Source organism: Pan paniscus, chromosome 18 (assembly GCF_029289425.2).
Source record: "Pan paniscus chromosome 18, NHGRI_mPanPan1-v2.0_pri, whole genome shotgun sequence".
NCBI classification, from domain to species: Eukaryota; Metazoa; Chordata; class Mammalia; order Primates; family Hominidae; genus Pan; species Pan paniscus.
The window spans coordinates 498,779-525,348 of record NC_073267.2 but is presented as its reverse complement, the minus strand read 5'-3'; the positions used below and the strand labels follow the sequence as shown (position 1 = coordinate 525,348).

The 26,570-nt window shown below is 61.2% G+C and overlaps 3 protein-coding genes across 10 annotated transcripts in view; 1 reads left to right on the top strand and 2 right to left on the bottom strand.

The window, feature by feature from the left end:
- Window positions 1-18,439, top strand: part of AXIN1 (axin 1) — a 74,855-nt gene extending 56,416 nt beyond the window's left edge. For 2 of the 5 annotated variants that reach the window (XM_063598115.1, XM_063598114.1), the window contains exons 5-11: window positions 853-1,041; window positions 7,236-7,765; window positions 8,267-8,437; window positions 11,830-12,060; window positions 14,581-14,688; window positions 16,274-16,441; window positions 17,632-18,439. In XM_063598115.1, coding sequence (XP_063454185.1) covers window positions 853-1,041; window positions 7,236-7,765; window positions 8,267-8,437; window positions 11,830-12,060; window positions 14,581-14,688; window positions 16,274-16,441; window positions 17,632-17,758 — 1,524 coding nt within the window. In that variant the 3' untranslated portion in view covers window positions 17,759-18,439. The remainder of the gene's footprint in view (window positions 1-852; window positions 1,042-7,235; window positions 7,766-8,266; window positions 8,438-11,829; window positions 12,061-14,580; window positions 14,689-16,273; window positions 16,442-17,631) is intronic. The other 3 variants (XM_063598116.1, XM_063598118.1, XM_063598117.1) reach the window with 3 other exon arrangements.
- A 224-nt stretch (window positions 18,440-18,663) lies between these two features.
- PDIA2 (protein disulfide isomerase family A member 2) lies at window positions 18,664-24,013 on the bottom strand. Of its 3 annotated transcripts, none has more exons than XM_055099236.2 (10): window positions 22,419-24,013; window positions 22,221-22,354; window positions 21,998-22,135; window positions 21,813-21,929; window positions 21,576-21,701; window positions 21,270-21,467; window positions 19,401-19,521; window positions 19,139-19,320; window positions 18,932-19,042; window positions 18,664-18,808 (listed from the first exon to the last, which is right to left on the bottom strand). In XM_055099236.2, exons 1-10 carry the CDS (start codon window positions 22,954-22,956, stop codon window positions 18,764-18,766), a joined length of 1,710 nt encoding a protein of 569 aa, XP_054955211.2. In that variant the 5' UTR covers window positions 22,957-24,013; the 3' UTR covers window positions 18,664-18,763. The 3 variants fall into 3 exon arrangements, with proteins under 3 accessions (XP_054955211.2, XP_054955212.2, XP_034807518.3); XM_055099237.2 differs by having other exon boundaries at window positions 21,576-21,641; XM_034951627.3 differs by lacking the exon at window positions 18,932-19,042.
- A 146-nt stretch (window positions 24,014-24,159) lies between these two features.
- ARHGDIG (Rho GDP dissociation inhibitor gamma) lies at window positions 24,160-26,489 on the bottom strand. Of its 2 annotated transcripts, none has more exons than XM_034951630.4 (6): window positions 26,321-26,489; window positions 25,222-25,401; window positions 25,038-25,121; window positions 24,773-24,849; window positions 24,616-24,679; window positions 24,160-24,534 (listed from the first exon to the last, which is right to left on the bottom strand). In XM_034951630.4, exons 1-6 carry the CDS (start codon window positions 26,391-26,393, stop codon window positions 24,335-24,337), a joined length of 678 nt encoding a protein of 225 aa, XP_034807521.1. In that variant the 5' UTR covers window positions 26,394-26,489; the 3' UTR covers window positions 24,160-24,334. The 2 variants fall into 2 exon arrangements, with proteins under 2 accessions (XP_034807521.1, XP_034807520.1); XM_034951629.3 differs by having other exon boundaries at window positions 25,222-25,443; window positions 26,321-26,458.
- Between the last annotated feature and the right edge of the window lie 81 nt (window positions 26,490-26,570).

The following is a 26,570-nucleotide window of genomic DNA, read 5'->3' as shown; positions in this document are numbered from 1 at the left end:
GCTCGCCTCTGCTTCCCAAAATGCTGTGACTATAGGCGTGAGCCACCACCTGGCCTTTACATTCTTTTAAAAAGGAAAGCCTGCCTTTCCCAGACCTCCCCTGTCCTCCAAATCCTGGGCGTCCTTCCCTGCCGTGGGGCCTCGGGGGCCTTCTGCTCACACCTTCTGCAGGCGTCTCCTCGAGTGCTTCTCTGACGTGGGTGGGGAGCGCCGGCCGTGTGTCCTGAAGCTGCCCTGCTCAGGCCTCTTGACCTGGTAGTCGGGAGACGCTGGAAAGAAGCAGCCCTGTCTCCTGGGTCCGTGGGGAATGAAGGACAGACTGGCCGGACACGAAAAGGGGGGCCGTGAGGAAGTTGATTCCCAACTGAAAGGAGGAAAAAGTAAACTCTTGCTTTAAAATACAACAAAGGCCGGGCCCGGCGGCTCACAGCTGTAATCCCAGCACTTTGGGAGGCTGAGGTGGGCAGATCACCTGAGGTCAGGAGTTCGAGACCAGCCTGGCCAACATGACAAAACCCCATCCCCACTAAGAATACAAAAATTAGCCAGGCGTGGTGGCGGGCACCTGTAGTCCCAGCTACTTGGGAGACCGAGGCAGGAGAATCGCTTGAACCCGGGAAGCAGAGGTTGCGGTGAGCCAAGATCACGCCATTGCACTCCAGCCTGGGTGACAGAGCAAGAGTTTGTCTCAAAAAAATAAAATTAAATACAACATAGATAGCACACGCTCTTTCCCTTCACTAAGAAATGTTTAGCCAGTGACCTCTCAACCCCCGTGCCTCACCGTCCTGTCCCTCGCAGCGCACGTACCGGGTGCTCAGCCCCCGAGCCTCACCGTCCTGTCCCTCGCAGCGCACGCACCGGGTGCTCAGCCCCCGAGCCTCACCGTCCTGTCCCCCGCAGCGCACGCACCGGGTGCCGAAGGAGGTCCGCGTGGAGCCTCAGAAGTTCGCGGAGGAGCTCATCCACCGCCTGGAGGCCGTGCAGCGCACGCGGGAGGCCGAGGAGAAGCTGGAGGAGCGGCTGAAGCGCGTGCGCATGGTGAGTGGGCCGCGTCGGTGTCGCGCTCCGCGTCGGTGTCGCGCTCCGCGTCGGTGTCGCGCTCCGCGTCGGTGTCGCGCTCCGCGTCGGTGTCGTGCTGTTTTCTTACAGCCGGGATGTCCTGATGTTCAGGACAGCTTTGGCCCCCGGTCTTCATGGGGATGCCCGGGGCTGGCCGATGCCTGCTGACCCATGAGGCCTCCCGGCTGAATCCCCTGTGCCCCTTTCTCTGCAGCCGAGCCCCAGCTCAAGATGGGATGTCCCAGCGGCCCCATGCCACCCTCAGAGGCCCAGAGACCCACCTTGGTCACCTGCATTGAAGGGGCCGGGGGTGACACAGCTGCCTGCTGTGTACCTGATCCTTTGTGGGTGGCAGGGCCACAAGCTGAGACTGCAGCAGGTGATCTCAACTTCTTCACCCCATGTGGCTGGCAAGTGAGATGAGCATGTGCAGAGCAGGAAGGGCTAGTGGCGTGCAGGGGTTTTTTCTACGTGCAGTCGGGGGCTGCGATGCCTGAGACTTTCTGCCACCTCCTGGTGACTTTTGGTTCCTTGAGGCCATGGTGCACGGCCCTCTAGGCACTTGTGTTGTAGGACTCTTTGCTTAGTTCAGCTAAAAACAGGTCCCTTTCACATGGCCACGAAAAATTAGGCTCACAGACAATTTGAAGGGTGAGAAGGACAGAGTTTATTGGGTGAAACGGTAAAAAGGGAGACGGGCGGGCGCAGTGGCTCACACCTATAATCCCAGCAATTTTGGGAGGCTGAGGCGGGTGGATCACCTGAGGTCAGGAGTTCGAGACCAGCCTGGCCAAAATGGTGAAACACCATCTCTAATGAAAAATACAAAAATTAGCCGGGTTGGTGTCAGGTGGCTGTAATCCCAACTACTCAGGAGGCTGAGGCTGCAGAATCGCTTGAACCCAGGAGGCAGAGGCTTCAGTGTGCCGAGATTGCGCCACTGCCCTCCAGCCTGGATGACAAGAGTGAAACTCTACCTCAAAAAAAAAAAAAAAATCACTTCCCGCAAAGCCAGAGTTCTGCTAGTGTGCTTCCCGCCTCGCAGATTGAATCCCAGGTTCCACCTAGGAAGAGGCGGGGCCCGGCTCCTCCCCGCTGCAAATGGTGCCGACTTCTGTGGCCCCACCCCAGTGTGCGCTCCTCCCAGTGCGCAGGCCGGCTGGAGTTTCTCTGGAGACCCCTTCCCACCTGGTCGTCTCACTGGCAAGGCTGCCTTTGCTGGCCGGGCAGTGCACACCTGTGACCCCAACACTATGGGAGGCTGAGGCGAGTGAAGCACTTGAGCCGAGGAGTTTGAGCCCAGCCTGGGCAATGTGGCAAATTCCTGTCTCTAGAAAAAATTTCAAAATTAGCTGGGCGTGGTGGCACACACCTGTGGTCCCAGGTATTCAGGAAGCTGAGGTGGGAGGATCACTTGAGCCCAGGAGGTCAGGGCTACAGTGAGCCGAGGCTGTGCCACTGCACTCCAGCCTGGATGCCAAAAAAAAATGCCTTTGCTTTTCTCTTAGCCAGATTAATTCCTATGGGAGGTCAGTGGGCACCATCGAGTCGAGGGGTGGTCCTTCATTCTCCTTTCAAGGTTCGTGAATATGAATACTTAGAAAATGTATACACTTCTGAGCGTTTCCATTCACCTGATCCTTGATTTAAAATGCAGACCTTCAGCTCTCCTCAGACCACAGGAGACCCCTCGGTACACTCACTCTTTCACCCGCTACCCGGGTGAGCTGTGCCCTGAAGCCTGGAGATGCCACCATGAGGGTGGACGCAGGGTGCCGCTGGTGGTTCCCATCTGGGAAACCGTGCACCGGGCACTCCATTGAGATGGCAGGCAGACCTTACATAGCTCGTTGAGCAGCTGGGATTCATGGCGGGGACCAGGTGTGGTCGCTGCAGAGGGTGGAGCTCCCCATGAAGGGGTTTGTGTGGAAATGTCTCCCACACAGACGTCGATTTGTTTTATCCTCAGTAAATTGTTCTGCCACCATGTGGAGCTGCATCCTCTCGTCTCCCCTGGCCGTTGGTCTGCGGGTGACCCTCATCTGGGTAGGGCACAGGTGTGGGTGGTGCCAGCTCCAGGGCTCTGCAGGTGCCAAGTTCACCTTCTCCACAGTCCCCCAAGGAAAGGACTCAGGGAATTTGTCCTCCAATATCGGGAACCTAGCCGGGGCCGCAGGGCTGGTAGGAGCCGCATCAGTGCCGCGTGGTCCCTGTGGCGGTGAGAGTGAGGCCTCGCCTTGCAGACCTGGTGGTCACTGGAGCGGCTCGCTTGCTTCCTGGGGTGGCCCTGAGGAGGCTGGCTGTGCACACCTGAGGCCAGCGGCGTTCTGTGGTGGCCCTGGGGAGGCTGGCTGTGCCCACGTGAGGCCGGCGGCATTGGTGCCTGCCTGGGAGCCTTACTGGGCTGTTGTCTGAAAACCAAACATTGGGAACAGAGTTACCAAGAATATGGACATGTCAGCAGGCCACATCCGGGCCCACGGGCTGTGACGTCAGCATCATCATTTGGGTGGCAGGTGAAGGTTAGCAGCCCTTAAACAAACATGCTCACAACAGAAACGTAAGAAAGGAAGCCTTTGCTGTTTTGCTGCCGTGTTGGCTGCTGTCATTTTCTGCGGAAGCCTTTGCTGTTTTGTTGTTGTGTCGGTCGCCGGCCGCTGTAATTTTCTGTGGAACGCTTTGCTGTCATGTTGGCCGTCTGTAATTTTCTGATCTTTGCGCCTTCACCCATTCGCAGGGTGTGCTTCTAGTAGGGCAGGTTCACATTTTGAGTGAAACATTTTTTAAAAAAAATATTTTTGTAGAGATGGAATCTTGCTATATTACCCACACTGGTCTTGAACTCCTGGCCTCAAGTGATCCTCCTACCTCAGCTTCCCGAAGTGCTGGGATTTCAGGCACAAGCCACCGCGCCTGGCCTTAAGCAAGACATGTTAAAGGCAGGTGTAGCCACAGGTGCTGAGTGTGTGGCTCTCACCTGTGACTCTCAAGGCTTCCCCACCCCATGGAGTCCTGGCTCTGTCCCAGCAACAGCGAGCATGGCAGTGCCCACAGGTGTGTGGATCCAGCACCACCAGGGCCCAGGAGTGGTGGTCCTTCCCTGAAAGGAATAACTCCAGTTTTTTTTTTTTTTGCTTTGTTTTGTTTTGTTTTTTGAGACAGAGTCTCGCTCTGTCACCCAGGCTGGAGTGCAGTGGCGCGATCTCAGCTCACTGCAAGCTCTGCCTCCTGGGTTCACGCCATTCTCCTGCCTCAGCCTCCCCAGTAGCTGGGACTACAGGCGCCCACCATCACGCCCGGCTAATTTTTTTGTATTTTTAGTAGAGACGGGGTTTCACCGTGTTAGCCAGGATGGTCTCGATCTCCTGACCTCGTGATCCACCCGCCTCGGCCCCTGAAAGTGCTGGGATTACAGGCGTGAACTCCAGATTTTTTAAATAACCTATTTTCATTGTGAAATTTGGGAAATTAAAGCACAAAGAAGAAAACAAAAACCATTAGCCGAGTGGTTAAGTTAATCTGTAACATTTCACAGCCCCATGATAGAATTCCTGCCGATGTGGAGCTCGGCCAAGGCAGCGAACGGCATCAAAACTCCAAACACTTTTAGTCCCTAGGAAGACCCTCGGTTAAGATTTCTCCCCAGAGTGCCCGGGCCCTTTAGTCCTCCAAAACCAAGGAAAGGGAGGCAGCATAGCTGCATCCGCCAGGGGATGCCCACCACCCACCTGTCCCCCGGCTCTGCCCCAGCATCCGTCTGTCCTCTTTCGTGCCATATTTCACCCTCAGCCCCAGTGCAGGTGCCCGCAGCCAAGCCCACACCAGCTCTGGGGCACGCCTGTTCCAGTTGCGTTTGGATACTTTTGCAGGTGTGAGAGTTGGGTGCTAAACGTTGGGAGGTTTGTTTATATTAAAATATAGAGGTAGGTGGGGCACAGTGGCTCACATCTGTAATCCCAACACTTTGAGAGGCCAAGACAGAAGGATCACTTGAGGCCAGGAATTTAAGAGCAGGCTGGACAACATAGTGAGATTCCCCATCTCTACAAAAAAAAAGAAAAAGAAAAAATTAATGGGACATGGTGGCATGCACCTGTAGTCCCAGCTACTTGGGAGGCTGAAGCAGGAGGATCGCTTGACCCCTGGAGGTTGAGGCTGCCTTGAGCTGTGATGGCACCACTGCGATTAGGTGTGGTGGCTCACACCTGTAATCCTAGCACTTTGGGAGGCCAAGGTGGGTGGATCACCTGAGGTCAGGAGTTCGAGACCAGCCTGGCAAACAGGGTGAAACCCAGTCTCTACTAAAAATACAAAAAATTTAGCTGGGCATGGTGGTGGGTGCCTGTAATCCCAGCTACCCGGGAGGCTGAGGCAGGAGAATTACTTGAACCCAGGAGGCGGAGATTGCACTACAGCCTGGGACACAAGAGTGAAACTCCGTCTCAAAAAATAAATAAATAAATAAAAATAGGCCGGGCACAGTGGCTCACACCTGTAATCCCAGCACTTTGGGAGGCCGAGGTGGGCGGATCACGAGGTCGAGAGATCGAGACCATCCTGGCTAACACGGTGAAACTCCATCTCTACTAAAAATATAAAAAATTAGCCAGGCATGGTGGCAGGCGCCTGTAGTCCCAGCTACTGGGCAGACTGAGGCAGGAGAATGGTGTGAACCCGGGAGACGGAGGTTGCAGTGAGCCGAGATCGTGCCACTGCACTCCACCCTGGGTGACAGAGCGAGACTCTGTCTCAAAAAAATGAAAATAAATAGGCCAGGCGCAGTGGCTCACACCTGTAATCCCAGCACTTTGGGAGGCCGAGGGTGGTGGATTACCTGAGGTTAGGAGTTTGAGACCAGCCTGGCCAACATGGTGAAACCCCGTCTCTACTAAAAATACAAAAAAATTAGGCAGGCATGGTGGCACACTCCTATAATCCCAGCTACTCGGTAGGCTGAGGCAGGAGGATTGCTTGAGCCCGGGAGGTGGAGGTTGCAGTGAGCCAAGATCGTGCCACTGCACTCCAGCCTGGCTGACAGAGCGACTCTGACTCTAAATAAATAAATACATACATAGATACATGGTAACTTAGTTCCCTCTCTTTCTTTTATATTGACACCAGATTTACTCAACACTGTTTTAGTTTGTCAGTCCAATAAGATGAGAAAATAAGTATGAGATGCAACTTGGAATTAAAGTGATCAGATGTTTGCTCTGACAGATAAGCTTCAGCACCTGTTAACTTGGAGAATCAAGTGAAACTCCACCGGCTTCATGTGGAAGCTCGTCAGGCAGCATCACAACATGTACATAACCCAAGAGCCGTTCTGTACAAGGTTCTCCTTAAAATGTAATGGGAGGCCGGGCGCGGCGGCTCACGCCTGTCATCCCAACACTTTGGGAGACCGAGGTGGGTGGATCATGAGGTCAGGAGTTCGAGACCAGCCTGGCCAACATAGTGAAATCCTGTCTCTACTAAAAATACAAAAATTAGCTGGGTGTGGTGGCGCACACCTGTAGTCCCAGCTACTTGGGAGGCTGAAGGAGGAGAATCACTTGAACCCAGGAGGCAGAGGTTGCAGGGAGCCGAGATGGCACCATTGCACTCCAGCCTGGGTAACAGAGCAAGACTCTGTCTCAAAAAAAATATATATATACAGGCCAAGGCAGGCAGATTGCTTGAGCTCAGGCATTCGAGACCAGCCTGGCCAATATGGTGAGAATCGCATCTGTCCCCAAAATACAAAAAAATTAGCTGGGCGTGGTGGCACATGGCTGTGGTCTCCGCTATTCTGGAGGCTGAGGTGGGAGGATCGCTTGAGCCTAGGAGGCGGAGGCTGCAGTGAGCTGAGATCACACCACTGTTCTCCAGCCTGGGCAACAGAGCAAGAACTTGTCTCAAAAAAAGAATAAAACTAAACTAAATCTGTGCAGAGCTCTGCCCACAGCCGATACATACGCTGCATTCCTTGAGGCCCTGCTGTCTCCGCTCCTTCTGTCTATGCCCCGTCCTGCCTCTCCATCCTCAGGGACAGGACCGGTGGCGAGGGGCCCCTGGCCACCCTGGGCTGGGACGGCATCTGCTGGGGCTGCTGGGTCAGGCCTGATGCTGTTTGTTTTCCCCAAGTGTGCAGCTGGTGCTGAGAGGTGATGGTGCTGCTTGTCCCCACACAGGAGGAGGAAGGTGAGGACGGCGATCCATCCTCAGGGCCCCCAGGGCCGTGTCACAAGCTGCCTCCCGCCCCCGCTTGGCACCACTTCCCGCCCCGCTGTGTGGACGTGGGCTGTGCCGGGCTCCGGGATGCACACGAGGAGAACCCTGAGAGCATCCTGGACGAGCACGTACAGCGTGTGCTGAGGACACCTGGCCGCCAGTCGCCTGGGCCTGGCCACCGCTCCCCGGACAGTGGGCACGTGGCCAAGATGCCAGTGGCACTGGGGGGTGCTGCCTCGGGGCACGGGAAGCACGTACCCAAGTCAGGGGCGAAGCTGGACGCGGCCGGCCTGCACCACCACCGACACGTCCACCACCACATCCACCACAGCACAGCCCGGCTCAAGGAGCAGGTGGAGGCCGAGGCCACCCGCAGGGCCCAGAGCAGCTTCGCCTGGGGCCTGGAACCACACAGCCATGGGGCAAGGTCCCGAGGCTACTCAGAGAGCGTGGGCGCTGCCCCCAACGCCAGTGATGGCCTCGCCCACAGGTGAGCGTGCGCCTGTCAGTGAGGAGGGGGCTTGGGGTGAGGCTGTGTCCCTGCAGAAGGCCAGAACCTCCTCATAAAGCTCAGGAGACCCAGGACCGCCAGCAACAGGCAGGAGGCCCCTCTGCTGGAGGGAGTGGACTGGGCCCTGGGTCAGGGGAGTCCATGCCGTGACCTCAGGTGGGAGATGAAGGTTAGGGGACACAGCCCGACCCTGGCTCCCGCTCTGGCCCTCAGTCTTCATGGGGTGAGCAGTGACTGCCCGTGTGTTTAGAGAGGAAACCAACCCCCAGACAGCACCAGGACAGCGGGCAGGGGACAGCGGGTGGGGGACAAGCTGGCGGGGGACAGCGGGTGGGGGACAAGCGGGCAGGGGACAGCGGGCGGCGGCTGCACCACGGGAGCCTTACAGATGCCAGGAGGGGGCCTCGCAGACGAGGAAGGGGCACAGCCTCGGCCACCGGAGGCCAGGGCGACTTGCAGCTCTTGCTCTTGCCCTTGCAGTGGGAAGGTGGGCATGGCGTGCAAAAGAAATGCCAAGAAGGCTGAGTCGGGGAAGAGCGCCAGCACCGAGGTTCCAGGTGCCTCGGAGGATGCGGAGAAGAACCAGAAAATCATGCAGTGGATCATTGAGGGGGAAAAGGAGATCAGCAGGCACCGCAGGACCGGCCACGGGTGAGCACCCCGCACGCAGCCAGCCTCGTGGGGCCTGCTTTGCCACCCCTGGCCTCCGCACAGTGTCAGTGTGTGCAGCTTCAGTGTGTGTGGCGAGTGTCGCCTGTGACGCCTCACACTTCCCCTGTCACTGTGGCACCCTCCCGGGCACCCTCCAGCAGGCTCCCTGGGCCCCACATCTCCAGGAGGAAAACCTCATGTCCCCAGAGAGAGGCTGTCCCTGAAGCCCCGAGCAGGAGGGAAGCTGACGTGGCTGTCACGCCGCAGGCAGCAGAGATGCTCTTGGGAGGTCATTTCCAGTCTGACCCCCACATGAGAATGACCTAAGTCACCTGGGAAGGCCCCCGCTGACCGTCACTCCCGAGGTGCCCCCGGAGGAGCCTTCCGTGCTCACACCTGGCCGTCCTAAGTCACCTGGGAAGGCCCCCGCTGACCGTCACTCCCGAGGTGCCCACGGAGGAGCCTTCCGTGCTTACACCTGGCCGTCCTGCCGAGGGCCGGGGAAGGCCTTTGTGTAGCGTGAGCCCTTCTCTCCTCCCAGAAGGGCAGAGGCCTCGTGTGTGGGTGGAGCAAGGCCCCGGCGCCACAGGTCCAGCCCCTGCCCGCCGGGCCGGTCTTGGTGTTGCCCCCGCTCGCCCCCTGGGCCTGCACTCGTGCCCGGAACCCAGCAGGAGGGCCAGGGGCCCCACAGAGGTGGTACCCCCCACCTTCCCGTCGTGGTCAGAGGCAGGTCAGCTGGGAAGTGTTGGCCCTGGTGGGTGGGTGGCCCCAGCTTCCTCAGACTTAGGTCCTGATCTGCCCTCCACCCACACCCAGGCCCTGGCCAGGACGCATCTCCCTCCACGTTACTTGATGAGAACTTGTGAGGCAGCTGAGCGCCTGGGGTGTGGCCCTCCTGCCTGTGTTGGAAGCCTGTCCCGCAAGGCCTTGGGGTCCCCATCGGTGCTGACTGGGCTGGGGACGGGCTCATCGTTTTTCTGGGGCTCCCGAGGGAACAGGGGTGCACAGCACCTTGCCTGGCTCATTTTTTGTAGAGGGGGTCTCAGTGTGTTGCCCAGCTGGGTCTCAAGCTTTTGGGCTCAAGCGATCCTCCCACCTTGGCCTCCCAAAATGCTGGGACTACAGGCATGAGCCACCATTCCCGGCCTTCGAGTCTTTTTTTTGAGACGGAGTCTAGCTCTGTCGCCCGGGCTGGAGTGCAGTGGGTGCAATCTTGGCTAACTGCAACCTCCACCTCCTGGGTTCAAGCAATTCTCCTGCCTCAGCCTCCCGAGTAGCTGGGATTACAGGCGTGAGCCACCACGCCCGGCTGATTTTTGTATTTTTAGTAGAGACCGGGGCAGGGGGTGGTTGCCATGTTAGGCTGATCTCGAACTCCCAACCTTTGGTGATCCCCCTGCCTCGGCCTCCTGGAGTGCTAGGATTACAGGCATGAGCCACCGTGCCCGGCCGAATCCTTTTTTTAAATAGCTGTATATACTAAATATTGCATGTCCCATATTTTAGGATAAGTATTAATACATTCCACGTTGAGACATACTTATACTTTTTATTCATTAAGACTTTTTTTAAATTTTTTGAGACAGAGTCTCCCTCTGTCACCCTGGCTGAAGTGCAGTGGTGTAATCACACCGTTCACTGCAGCCTCAGCCTCCTGGACTCAAAGCTATCCGCCGGCCTCTAGGATTAGTATATAATTTGTATCCCAGTAAAGCTGTTAAAAATAAAATGTAAAAAAAGAAGCCTCATCCCAGCACTTTGGGAGGCCGAGGCAGGTGGATCGCTTGAGGTCCGGAGTTCGAGACCAGACTGGCCAACATGACAAAACTCCATCTCTACTAAAAAATTAGCCATGTGTGGTGGCGAGTGCCAGTAATCCCAGCTACTCGGTGGCTGAGGCAGGAGAGTCGCTTGAACCTGGGAGGCGGAGATTGCAGTGAGCCGAGATCCGAGGTCGAGCCATTGCACTCCAGCCTGGGCAACAAGAGCAAAAACTCTGTCTCAAAAAAAGAAAAAAAAAAAGTCTCCATGAAAGAATTTTTTTTTTTTTTTTGAGACGGAGTCTTGCTCTGTTGCAGGCTGGAGTGCAGTGGCCTGATCTCGGCTCACTGCAAGCCTCGCCTCCCAGGTTCATGCCATTCTCCTGCCTCAGCCTCAAGAGCAGCTGGGGCTGCAGGCGCCCGCCACCACGCCCGGCTAATTTTTTGTATTTTTTTAGTAGAGGCGGGGTTTCACCGTGTTAGCCAGGACGGTCTCGATCTCTTGACCTTGTGATCCGCCCTCCTCAGCCTCCCGAAGTGCTGGGATTACAGGCGTGAGCCACTGCGCCCGGCCTTTTTTTTTTTTTTTTTTTTTTTTTAGATGGGGTTTCGCTCCTGTGGCTCAGGCTGGAGTGCAACAGGCCAGTGTCAATGCACTGCAACCTCCACCTCCCGGGTTCAAGCGGTTCTCCTGCCTAACCCACCCGAGTAGCTGGGATTACAGGCACCCACTATTATGCCCAGTTAACTTTTTGTATTTTTGTAGAAACAGGGTTTCACCATGTTGGCCAGGCTGGTCTTGAACTCCTGACCTCAGATGATCCACCCGCCTCGGCCTCCCAGCGTGCTGGGATTACCGCACCTGGCCTTTTTTTTTTTTTTTTTTTTTTGAGATGGAGTCTCACTCTTGCCTAGGCTGGAGTGCAGTGGTGCAATCTCAGCTCACCGCAACCTCTGCCTCCCAGGTTCAAGCGATTCTCCTGCCTCAGCCTCCCGAGTAACTAGAATTACTGGTATCCACCACCACAGTTGGGTAATTTTTTGTATTTTTTGAGTAGAGTCATGGTTTTGCCATGTTGGCCAGGCTGTTCTTGAACTCCTGACCTCAGGCGATCCACCCACCTTGGCCTCCCAGAGTATTGGGATTACAGGCAAATGAGGGTAGGTTTTTTGTTGTCTTTTTTATTCCTGAGACCGAGCCTCACTCTGTCACCCAGGCTGGAGTGCGGTGGCGTGATCCCGGCTCACTGTAACCTCCACTTCCCCAGTTCCAGCCATTCTCGGGCCCCAGCCTCCAGAGTAGCAGGGATGACAGGCGCCCAGCTAATTTTGTATATTTAGTAGCGATGAGGTTTCACCATGTTAGGTTGATCTCGAACTCCCGACCTCTGGTGATCCGCCCGCCTCGGCCTCCCGAAATGCTGGGATTACAGGTGGGAGCCACCGTGCCTGGCCGGGATGTTTTTATTGTGTGGTCTGTGGAGGACGTCCGTGTGGCTTGGTGGCCAGGCCCCAGTGCCCCATCCCATCCTGTCCCTCAAGGAGGCTGCCCTTGTGAGATGAGTGTAGCCCCACCAGGCCACCTGGCCAGGGTGTCGGCCACAGCCACAGCATGTTCTCTTGTTCCCCAAGGTCTTCGGGGACGAGGAAGCCACAGCCCCACGAGAACTCCAGACCCTTGTCCCTTGAGCACCCCTGGGCCGGCCCTCAGCTCCGGACCTCCGTGCAGCCCTCCCACCTCTTCATCCAAGACCCCACGATGCCACCCCACCCGGCTCCCAACCCCCTAACCCAGCTGGAGGAGGCGCGCCGACGTCTGGAGGAGGAAGAAAAGAGAGCCAGCCGAGCACCCTCCAAGCAGAGGTACGGCCGCGTCGTGGGGTGGGGTGGGTCTCGGGGGTTACTACAGCACCGCTCCTGGGGCTGAAGCTCCCCGAGGCCTGAGGTCTTCAGGGGAAAAACGGCCCTCTGGGTGTCCGCCAGCCATATTGGGCCCTTCCTTCCACTGAGAACCACTGAGGGGCCACGTGGCAGGCCACCCTGCGGTGGACGGAGGCTGGGGCTGGAGCTTTCACACACCCGAGGCCGCCGTGCTCGTTGCTCTGGAGGCGGGGTCCCTCCTCAACCTGAGCCCAGTCTGCAGGGAGGCTGCAGGGCCCCAGTGTGTGGGGAACGCTGGTCCCCAGCCAGAGGCTGCTCACTGCTGGGCAGCCTGGGCTTTAGGGCAGGGGTCCTGGAGGCATGGCGGCTGCCTCTTGACAGTTGCATCCCAGGAGCCCTGAGTGGCTCTGCACGGTCGGAAAGCTACGTGGTTCTGAAACCCGTGCAGATGCAGAAGTGTCATCCTGGACGTCCAGCCACAGCCCTCCTCACTGTGTCCTCTTGTCGTCCTGGACGTCCAGCCCACAGCCCTCCTCACTGTGCCCTCTTGTCATCCTGGACGTCCAGCCCACAGCCCTTCTCACTGTGTCCTCTTGTCATCCTGGACGTCCAGCCCACAGCCCTCCTCACTGTGCCCTTCTGTCTTCCTGGACGTCCAGCCACAGCCCTCCTCACTGTGCCCTCTTGTCCTGGACGTCCAGCCCACAGCCCTCCTCACTGTGTCCTCTTGTCCTGGACGTCCAGCCACAGCCCTCCTCACTGTGTCCTCTTGTCATCCTGGATGTCCAGCCACAGCCCTCCTCACTGCGCCCTCCTTGGTCTTCTGGGCTCCGTAGCCAGACCCTGTTCTCTCCCTAGGGCAGGGAGGCTTCCGTCTGGGCTGCAGGGAGGTCTCCCCTTTGTGTGGGCAGCATTTTCGCTCCAGGCCAGAACCTGGCTTCTCCATTTTCAGCTTGCTCATGAGGCCAGTTTTCTCGGCCATCCTGGGTCATTGGAATTCCCCACAGATCAGTGTCTCTTTGAGGGTCCTGGGAGCCTATAGCTCACCCAGGCCCTGGGGCTGTGGTCACAGAGGCCATGGTTGCCTTCAGAGGTCACCAGCTCCTCCTGTCCACCTTGGGTCACCTGGGGCCTGGGGTCCAGGCCCGCCTCCCGGGCCTCCAGCTTTGGGGCTGTGCCACTCCAGGGAGGCTGTGGCTAGGGGCCTTATTGTGCCGAACCAGCATCAGGGTTCAGACCCTTCCCAGCTGAAAGCCTGTGTGGCCTCAAGTCATTAAAGCTTCCTGAGCTTCTGCCAGGCTGTGAGCCTAATGACAGCTCTGGGGCCAGAAAGGGTCACAGTTACCTCAAACCCAAAGGGTGACCACTTTATGACCAAACATCTGTGACCCTGTGATCGTGTTCGGCCAACAAGGAGCTGGAGCCCCCTGCCATGCAGGAGCCTGGAGTGTGGTGCTCGCAGCCGGGGCGTGTGACTGGGCTGTGGTGTGTGGTGCTCAGAGCCGGGGCGTGTGACCGGGCTGTGGTGTGACCGGGCTGTGGTGTGACCGGGCTGTGCAGTGTGGTGCTCGGAGCTGGGGCGTGTGACTGGGCTGGCAGATGAGCCGTGGCGGGCATCGTGTGCAGCAGGTCCGAGGCCCTGGGCGTGTGTGGGCTCTCCTGCCGGGGCTTCCTGAGCCCATCCTTGCTGGGCTGAGCAGGGGTCTCTCAGGTTGCGTCTGCCCTTTCCCCTGGTACCCACAGGCCCCACATGATGGCAGGGGATGCCCGCTGAGCCGTGGGACCACTGCCGCCGTTCTGAGACACGACCCTCCCGCCCGTTTGGCTGCTGGGCTCCAGCCTCCCCCCATGGGGAAACCCAGAGTTGCTGGGTTTGTCCGTCCAGGGGATGTGGGTTTTTGCGAGAAGCTGGGGAGACGGAGTGAAGGCCCAGAGGCAGGTTGGGCGCTGGGCCCTGTCAGGATGTCAGAGTAGAAACCACCATCAAGGTCGCCCAGTGCACCCCGGTGGAGGTGTCCACGTGAGAGGAGCTGCTGTGCTGCCCCAGGATGGCCTCAGTTGTGGCGCCGGGGGGCCCTCAGCCTCCCTGAGGTGCAGACCAAGTTGCCACACCCCAGAGCCAGTGTCCACGCCATCGGTGGGGAATTCATGCCAAGAGACCGAAGGACAGACTCTCGGGACGAGATGTCATCCCACCAGAGGGGATGAGGTGGTGGGATCCCAGCACCCCTGATTGGAAGCTCCCCAAAGTGCGGTCCAGGGAACTCAGGGGGTCGGTGCCCGGATCATGAGTGTGGGGCGCGCTGCAGTATCGGGCACCACCGAGGCAGGCCTAGGAGGGGATTCCGTGTCTTGTCTACCCTGCAAACTGGAGCCTGCGCAGGGCGGGTTGTTCGGGCCCTTCACGCTCCGTCCGTCCCTGCGCAGCAGCATTGGTCGAGGCTCCCTCCCCAGGGCTGGTGGCCGCCGGCACAGCCACCTTTGACGCGGGTTGTTCCCTAGGTATGTGCAGGAGGTTATGCGGCGGGGACGTGCCTGCGTCAGGCCAGCGTGCGCGCCGGTGCTGCACGTGGTACCAGCCGTGTCGGACATGGAGCTCTCCGAGACAGAGTACGTGCGTCCTGAGGGTCCTCCCGGTCCTGCCCACCCCAGCCCGGGCGTCCCAAGCCAGGTCCCATCATAGAGCCGCCATCCTGGGGCTTGAGCTCGGGTACCACGCTCAGAAGCAGCTGTGGCAGGAGAGGGTCCCGTGGCATCAGACTCGAAGCTGCCCGAGAGCCTTCTCCTGTCTCCATCAAAGGAGACGCTGACTGTCCAGCATGATGACAAGTGACCAAAAGGCCCGGCTGGAGGCCTGGGCACAGCCAGCCCCTGCATCCACACAGGTGTCACGGCCCGGCTCCCTGTGGGGCAGAGACCTGCCTGCGCCTCCACCCGGCTTGGAACGGGCCGGTCCCTGCCAGGCCTGACTTGAGCAGGCTCGGGGCTGCAGGTGCTGAGGTGCCCGGGGCGCGTCTGCTTGCAGTGTGGGTCTCAACCATGCGCGTCTGTCCAGCCCGTGCAGTCAGTGAGTCGGGGCTCTGCTCCCACCTACAATGCTGACTGCTCTGAGCCCGTGAGAAAGGGCTCAGACCATGTGATCCCACATGGGCCGTGTTGACAGCGCCTTTATGTGCTCAAGGTGGCAGGAGGAGGGGGCACACCCCAAAAGGGGCCTTGAGAACAAGGGTCCCCCAGGCCTTGCCAGGCTTGCCCCAGATGCAGGTTTGTTGTGGCCCTCATCGTGTAGGCGGTCTTGGGGCAGCCTTCACCTGTCCCTGGGGCAGCCCCCACGTGTTGGCTCTTCTCCGATGGGCCTGGCTCCAGGAGGCTCCGAGGATGTGGCACTGGGAGGACGTCTAAGCCCACGTGGCTGGGGGCCTGATGTGCAGAGGACGGTCACGTGGCTCAGGTGGCCATGAGGCCTTCCCGCCCTGGTGTTGGCTCTGGAAGCCTCTGGTGCACCCAGCCAGGAGGAGGCCCAAGGGCTGAACCCCAGTGGGCCAGGGGCAGCTTCTGGAGTCACTTGGAGGACAGGTGGCGGCGGGGTAGCCGAGTGGGGGGGGCGAGAGCAACCAGGCCCCGCCCGTCATCCCAGCACTGCTGTGGAAGCACAGCACCTGTAAGAGGAGGGCCCAGCTCAGCCTGGGCAGGAGACGGTGCCAGCCCCGCCCCCTCTGAAGGGCCTGCTGGCCACCCCCGCCCCAGTCCTCCGACAAACTTCGCTGCGGGGTCAGGTTTTCCAGAAATCATGCACAGTTCTGTTTGTCCAATCCCTGCCCTTCAGATGTTTTTAAGGTTTGGGGGCCGTAGGTCTTCCTGAGATAGGAGCCCTGCAGCCTGCCCTGCCATCCTAGAGGTGGGAGCTGCAGTGCACCTGGCAGCCAGGCCCTGGCCAGTCGAGGGTGGGGCTGTGAGGCAGCAGGGAGACCTTCGTGCTCCCAGTGAGCGGAGTCGACTCCACTGCTAGTGGGCTAGATCCCAGATTGAGATGCTGTGTGGGGGCAGTGGGGCCTCGGGCCCCAGGTGTTTGAATGGGGTGCTGCTCACCCCTGCAGGCCTGCCCCGCCTTACACTGGCAGCCTGAGGCCAGCAGGAGGGACCCTGTGGGACCTCAGTCCAAAACCAGGCACCACCGCTGCATCTCTTTCCCCAGGACAAGATCGCAGAGGAAGGTGGGCGGCGGGAGTGCCCAGCCGTGTGACAGCATCGTTGTGGCGTACTACTTCTGCGGGGAACCCATCCCCTACCGCACCCTGGTGAGGGGCCGTGCGGTCACCCTGGGCCAGTTCAAGGAGCTGCTGACCAAAAAGGGCAGCTACAGGTGAGTGTGAGGGCTGGGGTGCCCACTCCCCGCACGAGTATGTGGGTGCCCAACGGTATGAAAAAGAGGGTTTCCAGCCGGGCACAGTGGCTCACGTCCTAATCCTGGCACTTTGGGAGGCTGAGGTGGGCGGATTGCCTCAGCTCAGGAGTTCGAGACCAGCCTGGGCAACATGGTGAAACCCCATCTCTACTAAAAATACTCAAGAAATTAGCCAGGTGTGCTACTTGGGAGGCTGAGGCAGAATTGCTTGAACTCGGGAGGCAGAGGTTGCAGTGAGCTGAGATCACGCCACTGCTCTCCAGCCTGGGTGACAGAGCGAGACTCTGTCTCTACCCCCGCCCAAAAAAAAAAAAGAAAAAGGGCTTCCGGCCATTTCAGCTCCATGTCCCTCATCTGCAACTAAAGCCACTTCTCCAAGCCCTAGGCTGAGGGTGGCATCAGGCTTGCAGCCCCACAGGACTGAGAGGGTCCAAAGGGACCCCCGTCCAGGGCCCTCATCTTCGGGGTGGGAAAACAGAGGCCAGACCCCTAGACAACGATGGTCTGAACCTTGTGTTAGGCTCCCCTGGGCTGACCTTGTCTCCAGGCCCTGGATTCATCTGCTTTTGCCTGACTGAAAAGCCAAGCCCCCTCCTACCAAGGTTCATTCGCCCTGGGCCACTCAGCCCTGCAGGGCCCTGCGTGCAGCCAGCCTTGGAGACTCCCGAGTGAGCACTGGGCGGTGAGCAGAGGGGGCCTGACCCCAAGAGCCTGGCAGAGCCTGGCGGGTGCTTCCCACCGTCCACAAGCCACTGTGCAAACACCCCATGACTGCAGATGTGGTGCTGAGGGAGGGCCCCAGTTGGGGTCACCTCCATGACGGGGCTCAGCCCTTGGGAAGCAGACACCCCACACCTGTCCACTTCCCCCCTGCAACTCCTGAGAGGCTGGGGCAGGTACTCCCAGGGGGATGCGGGGTGCTCCCAGCAGGCAGTGAACTCACCCCCCATGGCTGCCCACTTCACCCACATGTGGTCATTGCACTGTTCACTGTTGCCCTGGGAGGGGGGCACACATGCAGTGGGGGCCGTGGGGCATGGACAGGAGGCTCCTCGGGATGGGGGTGTGGACACGCCGTCCCCTGCCACAGGCCTCCTTCCCATCTGCGGTGCTGCCTGCTCACTGCCCTCCTCACCTCCGTCCTGCAGATACTACTTCAAGAAAGTGAGCGACGAGTTTGACTGTGGGGTGGTGTTTGAGGAGGTTCGAGAGGACGAGACCGTCCTGCCCGTCTTTGAGGAGAAGATCATCGGCAAAGTGGAGAAGGTGGACTGATCGGCTGGTGGGCTGGCTGCTGCGCCAGGCGAGGCCCTTGGTGGGCACGGGTGTCACGGCCAGGCAGATGACCTGGTACTCAGGAGCCCGATGGGGAACAGTGTTGGGTGTACCACCCATCCCTGTGGTCTACCCGTGTCTAGAGGCAGGTAGGGGGTCCCTCCAAGTGGTCCACAAGCTTCTGTCCTGCCCCCAAGGAGGCAGCCTGGACCACTCCTCATAGCAATACTTGGAGGGCCCAGCCCAAGTGGGGCAGCCGAGGTCCCTGCTGCCAGCTTCAGGTGGCCCCCCCCCCCATCCCCCAGCACCTCCCTTGGGCACGTGTGCTGGGATCTACTTTCCCTCTGGGATTTGCCCACGTACCCTGGCCTGGCTGGGGCCCAGGCCCGGATGCAGAGGCCTGCAGGGCCTCTGTCAATTGTACGCACCACCGAGTGCCTTCAACACAGCTAGTCTCTTGCCTGCCACTGTGTGAATCGGCGACGGAGCACTGCACCTGCCTCCGGCCGCCGGCTGTGCAGTCCCGGGTCCTCCTTTCTGAGGGCCCGTGTAAATATGTACATTTCTCAGGCCAGGGCCAGCAGGGGCTGCCCGAGTCTGTTTTTCATGCGATGACACTTGTACAATTATCTTTTCAAAGGTACTTGGATAATAATGAAATAAAACTGTTTTTGAACCTGCCCTGGCTGTGGTGTGTCTGCTGCAGGTGGGGCCTGGCCTGGGTCTCCCAGCCTCAGCCCCCCTGGTAAAGGAGGGCACACTGGCCTCCAGCAGGCATGGGGATCACCTGTGACTCAGAGGCTGGCAGGGCTAGAGCAGGAACGTGCTCCACCTTCCTGCCCTGGAGCCCCCAGCTGGGCAGAGCTGCATCAGGCCAGCCTTGCTGAGGGACCAGGCACACAGAGTCCAGAACCAAGCTCTTTCTTTATTGACAATGCACAGCTCCCTCTGGTACCCAAGGGGGTGGCTCCTGTCCAGCAGTGATGGCGGGGGTGACGGGGGCAGCTACAGTTCCTCCTTGGACCCCATAGTGGAGTTGGCCGGTGGCTCCTAGAAAGGGTCACAAGTGCAGCTCGAAGCTCTGCTCCCAGCCTACCCCTGCCCCCGCCCCTGCCAGCCCTGTGTAAAGAGGATTTGTGCAGAGGCCTGGAGCCCTGGCTTAGGGACACCCACCGGGAATGGGGCTGCTGGCTCCTCCGGGGGCTCCTCCTTGGGCAGCATGCCCCCATTGTCCAGGAACTTGGAGAAAGTCTCCAGGTCCCTGGTGCTTTTGTATTCAATCACCTGAGAAGAGGCAGGGGAATCTGGAGGACACGGGCCCAGCCCCCCGCCCAGCAAGATGGCACCCTGGCTTCCTCCCCAGCCACCTGTCCGCCATACCTTCCGACCTGGCCCTGCTGGGAAGTACTTGAGGGTAGGGAAGCTGTGCACAGCAAAGGCATCCAGCTCGTTGGCCGTGGCATCCAGCTCAGCAATGATGATGTCCTCGTGGTCTTGGTACTTCTCAGCCAGTGCCTCCCAGGCAGGGGCCATCTCCTTGCAGTGGGTACACCACGGGGCATCTAGGATGGGAGCCGTTGAGCACAGCCATCTGGGCAGCCCCTGCCCAGCCCACACCACCCCTGCCTCCCTCAACACTCACAGAACTTGACAAACACATTCTTGGTTTCGTCAAAAGCCACCTGCTCAAAATTCTTGCTCACGAGGGTCTTAACTGGCCGCTGATCCCAATCAGGGGGTATCTCCTGGCTCAGGAGATAGGGCTGAGGGAAACCAGGACAGGTGCTTTGCCAGGGGTCCTCTGCAGGGTTCAGGAGGTCCTGTGCAGGGCCTGGGGGTCGGGGGGGAGGTCCTGTGCAGGGTCAGCAGGGGGGGGAGGTTCTGTGTGGGGGGGCGGTGGGTGGGAGGTCCTGTGCAGGGCCAGGGGCAGGTGGGGGGCAGGTCCTGTGCGGGGCCAGGGGCAGGTGGGGGGGAGGTCCTGTGCAGGGCCTGGGGGGTGGGGGAGGTCCTGTGCGGGGTCAGCAGGGGGGCGGGGGGGGAGGTTCTGTGTGGGGGGGTGGTGGGGGAGGTCCTCTGCAGGGCCTGACAGGGAGGTCCTCTTCAAGTTTGGGAGAACTGCGGGGTTTGGTGGGGTGAGGGACCTCTGTGGGGTTGGGGTTGAGATTGGGGTTGGGAGAACCATGGGGTTGGGGTTGAGATTGGGGTTGGGAGAACCATGGGGTTGGGGTTGAGATTGGGGTTGGGAGAACCATGGGGTTGGGGTTGAGATTGGGGTTGGGAGAACCATGGGGTTGGGGTTGAGATTGGGGTTGGGAGAACCATGGGGTTGGGGTTGAGATTGGGGTTGGGAGAACCATGGGGTTGGGGTTGAGATTGGGGTTGGGAGAACCATGGGGTTGGGGTTGAGGTTGGGGTTGAGATTGGGGTTGGGAGAACCATGGGGTTGGGGTTGAGATTGGGGTTGGGAGAACCATGGGGTTGGGGTTGAGGTTGGGGTTGAGATTGGGGTTGGGAGAACCATGGGGTTGGGGTTGGGGTTGGGAGAACCGTGGGGTTGGGAGAACTGCGGGGTTGGGGTTGGGAGAACCGCGGGGTTGGGGTTGGGAGAACCGCGGGGTTGGGGTTGGGAGAACCGCGGGGTTGGGGTTGGGAGAACCGCGGGGTTGGGGTTGGGAGAACCGCGGGGTTGGGGTTGGGAGAACCGCGGGGTTGGGGTTGGGAGAACCGCGGGGTTGGGGTTGGGAGAACCGCGGGGTTGGGGTTGGGAGAACCGCGGGGTTGGGAGTACCGCGGGGTTGGGAGAACCGCGGGGTTGGGAGAACCGCGGGGTTGGGCTTGGGAGAACCGCGGGGTTGGGGTTGGGAGAACCGCGGGGTTGGGGTTGGGAGAACCGCGGGATTGGGGTTGGGGTTGGGAGAACCGCGGGGTTGGGGTTGGGAGAACCGCGGGGTTGGGGTTGGGAGAACCGCGGGGTTGGGGTTGGGAGAACCGCGGGATTGGGGTTGGGGTTGGGAGAACCGCGGGGTTGGGGTTGGGGTTGGGAGAACCGCGGGGTTGGGGTTGGGGTTGGGAGAACCGCGGGGTTGGGGTTGGGAGAACCGCGGGGTTGGGGTTGGGAGAACCGCGGGGTTGGGGTTGGGAGAACCGCGGGGTTGGGGTTGGGAGAACCGCGGGGTTGGGGTTGGGAGAACCGCGGGGTTGGGGTTGGGAGAACCGCGGAGTTGGGAGAACCGTGGGGTTGGGGTTGGGAGAACCGCGGGGTTGGGAGAACCGCGGGGTTGGGAGAACCGCGGGGTTGGGGTTGGGAGAACCGCGGGGTTGGGGTTGGGAGAACCGCGGGGTTGGGGTTGGGGTTGGGAGAACCGCGGGGTTGGGAGAATTGCCGGGTTGAGGGGGGCCTCTGCGGGGCCTGCAGGGGCAGGGGGCTTTGAGAGCTGCTGTTCCCACCCCCTGCCAAGCTGGTGGGATGACGTCAGGGTTCCCCTTCCATTATGAGCAGTCTGCAGCAGACCTTGACTTGGCCGTTGAGGACTGCATGGCAGAAAGCAGTGATGGACGCTGCGGTGACAGGGCCCCCATCCACAGGCGCATACTTTTTAGTAGTTTCAAGGTTGACCAAGCGCAGAGTGGGGGCTGCCTCAGCCTTGAGGCCAAAGTACTGCAGCACGTGCTCATTGTCGGCCACCACGTCCACCACCACGAACAGCACCTGTGGCAGGGACTCCATGCTGGCACCGGCCACTCTCCCGCTGCCCCTTTCCCCCAGCCCCCCAGTACCTGCCCCCATCCAGCTGCCCCTCCCCCTGGACCCCAGTACCTGCCCCCGGAAGCGGGGAGCTGCCTCCCCAAAGCCCGCTAGGAGCTCCCGGTGCGCAGCCAGCGTCTGGTTGACAAAAAGCAGCAGGTGGTTGAGGATCCTGGCCGCGAAGATCTTGGCAGACGTCTACAGTAGGGAGGGTGCTCATGACTCCACAGGACCCCCAGCCTGGGCACCCCCATCCCTGGACGACTCTACCCTGGGACACCCCCAGCCCAGGCACTGCAGCCTACGCACCTGGCTGTTGAACTCCGTGACCAGGCGCATGCTGTGTGTGACCAGGAAGCGCGACAGATCCCCCAGGTCCAGGCCAAGCTCCTCGTCCACGGGGAAGTCTGCCCGCCCCTCATCAAACTGGACAGCAGCAGGTGGGTCAGCGGGCGCGGCAGCCGGACCCCAACCCTCACCTGGGCCTGACCTACCTTCTTGAAGAGAACCACAGTGTCCTTGCTGAGACCAAACTGCTGAAAGAGCCGCGGCCGGTCTGTGAGGCCAAAGGTCATGTCCAGGGCGTCCTGGGCCAGGGCCAAGAAGGTGGCCACGTCCTTGTCCTGCAGGTCCTGAGGGGCCTGGCCCTGTGAGGCCACCCGGTCCCACCCACAGTCACTGCCCTCATGGCCCGGCCCCCCATGCCCAGTGGCTCACCTGGAAGAAGCCGATGACCACTAGGTCCCGGCCACCGATCAGCGCCTGGGCGGCCGCCTCGTCCTCCAGCCGCGTGGCACTGGGCCCCACCCGCCGTCGCAGCCACTCGGCAATGCCCTCAGCATCCCGTGGTCCTGCAGGGAGTCCCCCTCAGCCTCGGCCTGGCCACCGCCCCCCCGTGACCGGCCTGCCCCTCACCTGTGTACTCCTCCGGGTGCGTGCGGTTCCCGTTGCGGAAGAACTTGAGCGTAGGGTACTCCGTCACACCAAACTCCTCAGCCAGCTCGCGCTGCGCGGGCCCGTCCACCTTGGCCAGCGTGACCACCGTTGACTCGGCCGCGAGCACGGCAGCTGCCTTGCTGTACTCGGGGGCCAGGGCCTGGCAGTGCCCACACCACGGGGCATCTGGGGGATGGGGCCGTGAGTGCCCCAGGCCACCACAACCCCAGGAGCACCCTCTCCACACCTGACAACCCAGTAGGGAACAAGCGTGCTGCTCCATTCTGCCCTGAGCCCTGGCCGTGGACAAGCCGAGCACCAGTGCCTCTTCGTGGCCCCCCAGGCTGCAGCACAGGGACCAGTAAGGCTTGGGAGAGCTCGAAAGACCACCCCCCTCCCCCAACAGCCAGGCTCGGTGGCTCACACCAGTAATCCCAGCACTTTGGGAGGCAGAGGTGGGCGTATCACCTGAGGTTGGGAGTTCGAGACCAGCCTGACCAACATGGAGAAACCCCATCTCTACTAAAAATACAAAAAATATTAGCCGGGATTGGTTGCGTACGCCTATAATCCCAGCTACTCGGGAGGCTGAGGCAGGAGAATTGCTTGAACCTGGGAGGCGGAGGTTGCAGTGAGCCGAGATAGGGCCATTGCACTCCAGCCTGGGCAACAAGAGCAAAATTCCATCTCAAAAAATAAACATAAAAAGACCCCTCCCTTTCGTGCCTTGTATGGCTGGGGCTCCCGGGCCCACGTGGCTGCCTGTGAAGGCCTCCTAGGCAAGAACAGTTCCTATGTGTGTCAAGGGTTGCGTAAAGACCACAGGGCACACACGTCAGGGACCTCCATGGGCCCCCAAAGCCTGGACACTGCCTGGGCCTCTGCAGAGTCTGTGGGATGCCCCTGGCAGCTGGAGGAGTGGCTGGCAAGGTGGTGACTCTGGCACCGTGGCCGCTGGCCGAGCAGGGAGGCACAGGTGTTCTCAAGTCCTGTGGGTACCCCCAGTACTACCACACTGCTCCTGCCTGCCCCAACCAGACCCCCAGGCCCCTCCTAGAGAGCTCCTGGGCACAGTGGGGGCAAGTGCCTGCGGGGAGGCCCCTCTTGGGCACAGTGGGGGCAAGTGCCTGCGGGGAGGCCCCTCTTGGGCACAGTGGGGGCAAGTGCCTGCGGGGAGGCCCCTCTTGGGCACAGTGGGGGCAAGTGCCTGCGGGGAGGCCCCTCTTGGGCACAGTGGGGGCAAGTGCCTGCGGGGAGGCCCCTCTTGGGCACATGCCCTGCATTTGCCGGCAAAGGGTGGGGCCCCCAGGTGGGCTCTGCCGGTCCCCGCCGGTCCCCAGCCCCACTGGCCCCAGCACTCACGGAATTCCACCAGCAGGGCAGGGTGCTCCCGCAGGGCCAGGCCCAGGGTGTGGCAGCTCAGCACCAAGATCCCATCCTCCTTGGGGATTTCCTCCCCTGGAGGCTCCTCTGAGGGGCTCCTGGCTCCCTGTTCCTGACCCCATGGGCACGAAGCCCTGAGCAGCAGCAGCAGCAGTACAGGCAGAAGCTGGCGGCTCATGGTGCTGCCAGGGCGCGTGGGGCAGGGGCAGATAAGGGGGCCAGAAGCCAAGCAGCAGCTGCCACGTGGCACACAGGCCCAGTCCCAGCAAAGACAAGGCCCATGCGGCCGCCCCCAGCCCCCAGGGGAGGGGAGGCAGAAAGAGACGACACGCAGGGCACCGAGACAGGGCCATGTTTAATGGGACAGCTCAGGGGACAGCGCCAGGCCCAGGGGGTCCCGGGACAGAGCAGGGGCAGCAGGGGAGGGTCTGGTCACTCACGAGGGGTGCTGGGGATGCTTGGGGGTCCCTGTGCAACAACTGAGGGAGGTAGGGGAGACAAGGACTGGGGGTTCAGTCCTTCCAGTCCTGACAGATGCGGAGACCCCACTCCCAGGACAGGTGGTGCGTCCTGTCATCGTCGGTGAAGAGGGACACCACCAGATAGGGGCCCCGCACCAGCGCACCCCTCGGCGCTTCCTCCACCGGAGTCACAAACTCATACTCCTGGGCGCTCGGGCCGTAGCTGCCCACCATGTAGACGGTCTTGTCCACTAGGGAGAGCGAGGGCATCAGAGCTGTCCTCTGTCTGCCCCCGCTTCCCTCCGCCCCGTTCCCCCCACCGCTGCCCTCACCGCGCAGGCCCCGGCGGTAGGTGTGGTGCAGACACTTGAGGCCGCTGACAATCTCCCTGTGGACCTGGGAACAGACGCATTAGGGGTTCCTCTGGGGGCCAGGCCTCTGGCTGTTGCCCCCACCCCCATCCCCTCCGCCCATTGCCCCGGCTCTCACCTTGAAGGTGATCTTCACTCTGTAATCAACACCTTCCTTCAGGACAAACACCTGGTCCTTCAGAACAGCCAGGTCCCCTATTGGGGAAACCTCAGCTAGGGTCGGAACTCCCCTACAGGCTGAGACCTGCTCCAGGAGCCCCCACGTGGGGTGTGGTACCCATGAGGTCTGCGACTGTGATGGCCCAGGGCTCGGAACGCAGGGGTGCAGAAGCGTGCCTGGGAGGGCCCTACCTGTGTTCAGGGTGCAGCATCCTGCGAGTTACCTGTGAGATCCATGACGACGGGCCCTGGAGCCTGTTCCGACAGGAGTGTCAGCCTGGTCACCTGCACATTGGGCAGGCTTGGGTCTGAGGAGAAACTGGAAGTCTGCAGGATGCCCCCCCACCCCCACCAGGCTCCTCACCAGCCCCCCAGACCCAGCCCTCCAAGCCTAGGCCCCTGCCATACCCACGGCCGGTGGCAGGGGCCCCAGCAGCACCCGCTTGTACTTGGCCAGGCTCCTGTCGTCCGGGTCCAGCTGCCGGATCTCCAAGAGGCTCTTCCTCCCCGGGGCCCGGTACTCGGGCACAGCCTCATCCAACACCTCGTCCACTGCTGGCGGCCCACCCTCCTTGTCAGCCAGGAGGACTGGGGGTGGGGAGGGGCGTGAGCAGCAGCCACTAGCAGACCCTGGCATTCGAGCACCAGGCTGGAGCCCCCTCTGGCCAGCTGTACCTCCCACTATCCAAAGGGACTCAAGGGAAGCCTCTGGGGGCTCAGGGAGAGAGCGAGCAGAGAGAGCGGGGCGGCCTGGGAGGTGCCGCACCGCACCCAGACCTTCAGGAGGGGCCTCCAGAGACCGCCAGGCCTGCAGCTCCTCTGGCCCAGATGTCCACAAGGGCCCCCTCCCTGACTCGGAGACCAAAGGGTGGGGGAGCGAAGACTTCAAATGAGGGCAGCCCAGGGTCAGGGGCTACCTGCTAGAGAGCAGCGGCCCTCGGCGGCCCCCCAAACCTACTGACCCTCTAGGGCCCTCTACCATCCTGCTCTGGGCTGGGGTCTCTGAACACTTTCCCACAGTCTAGGAGTTCCTCCCCATGGTGCTGGGGTGCCGGGGGCGGCTGTCTCCAAATCCCTGGGCTCAGGCTCTGCGCCGCCTCCCATGGCGCCCCGGGCTGGTGGTCTCCTGAAGCCCCTCTCCCTGGTGCCCTGGGCAGGGGTTTCTGAGTCCCTGCCCACTTCGCTCCAGTCTTCTCGGGGATCACCACACGCTCTGCAGAGCCTGAGCCCCAGCCCCAGCCCCACCCAAGAGAGAGGGGCTCCAGGCGGCTGTGTCCAGGGGGAGAGGGTCCCAGCGCCGCCGCTTCACAAGCGGACCCGTCCGCACCTCGTCCCTTCCCCACAGGGGTGGAGCCTGGATGAAGTCCCCCACCCCTGCCAGACCCCAGCCGGGGGGTCGGCGCCGCGAGGTCCCCATGCGCGCCCCCAAAGTTGCCGCGGGGGAGGGGCTACTCCCCGCCTGGGGCTGACACCAGCCGAGCCCCCCGCCCCTGCCCGGCCCGCTCACCTCGGGCGCACAGCGCCAGCCGGAGCAGCTCCAGCAGCTGCGCCCCCAGCTCGCACGCGTCCAGGCCCAGCATGGTGGCGCGCGGCCCGGGCCGCCGCGGAGCCGCCGAGGAGCCGCCGCCCGCCCGCCCCGCCGCCGCCCCGCTCGGCGCTCAGCCCCGGCGCGACTGCGGTGAGCTCATCCCGGCCGGGAGCGCCCCCCGCGCCCAGCGCCGCGCCCGCGCCGCGCGCCCCCAGCCGCTCCGCGGACC

Coding starts and splice junctions, on each gene's coding strand:
- PDIA2 (XM_055099236.2), bottom strand. CDS start 22,956: ATGGGGTTTCTCCATGTTGGTCAGGCTGGTCTCGAACTCCCAACCTCA. Junction 22,136..22,220: donor TGGTCATCGGCTTCTTCCAG/GTGAGCCACTGG, acceptor CAGGCCCCTCAG/GACCTGCAGGACAAGGACGT. Junction 19,321..19,400: donor GAATGTGTTTGTCAAGTTCT/GTGAGTGTTGAG, acceptor CTCCCATCCTAG/ATGCCCCGTGGTGTACCCAC.
- ARHGDIG (XM_034951629.3), bottom strand. CDS start 26,393: ATGCTGGGCCTGGACGCGTGCGAGCTGGGGGCGCAGCTGCTGGAGCTG. Junction 25,122..25,221: donor GCCCCTGCCACCGGCCGTGG/GTATGGCAGGGG, acceptor GTTTCTCCTCAG/ACCCAAGCCTGCCCAATGTG. Junction 24,680..24,772: donor GAGTGAAGATCACCTTCAAG/GTGAGAGCCGGG, acceptor GTCTGTTCCCAG/GTCCACAGGGAGATTGTCAG.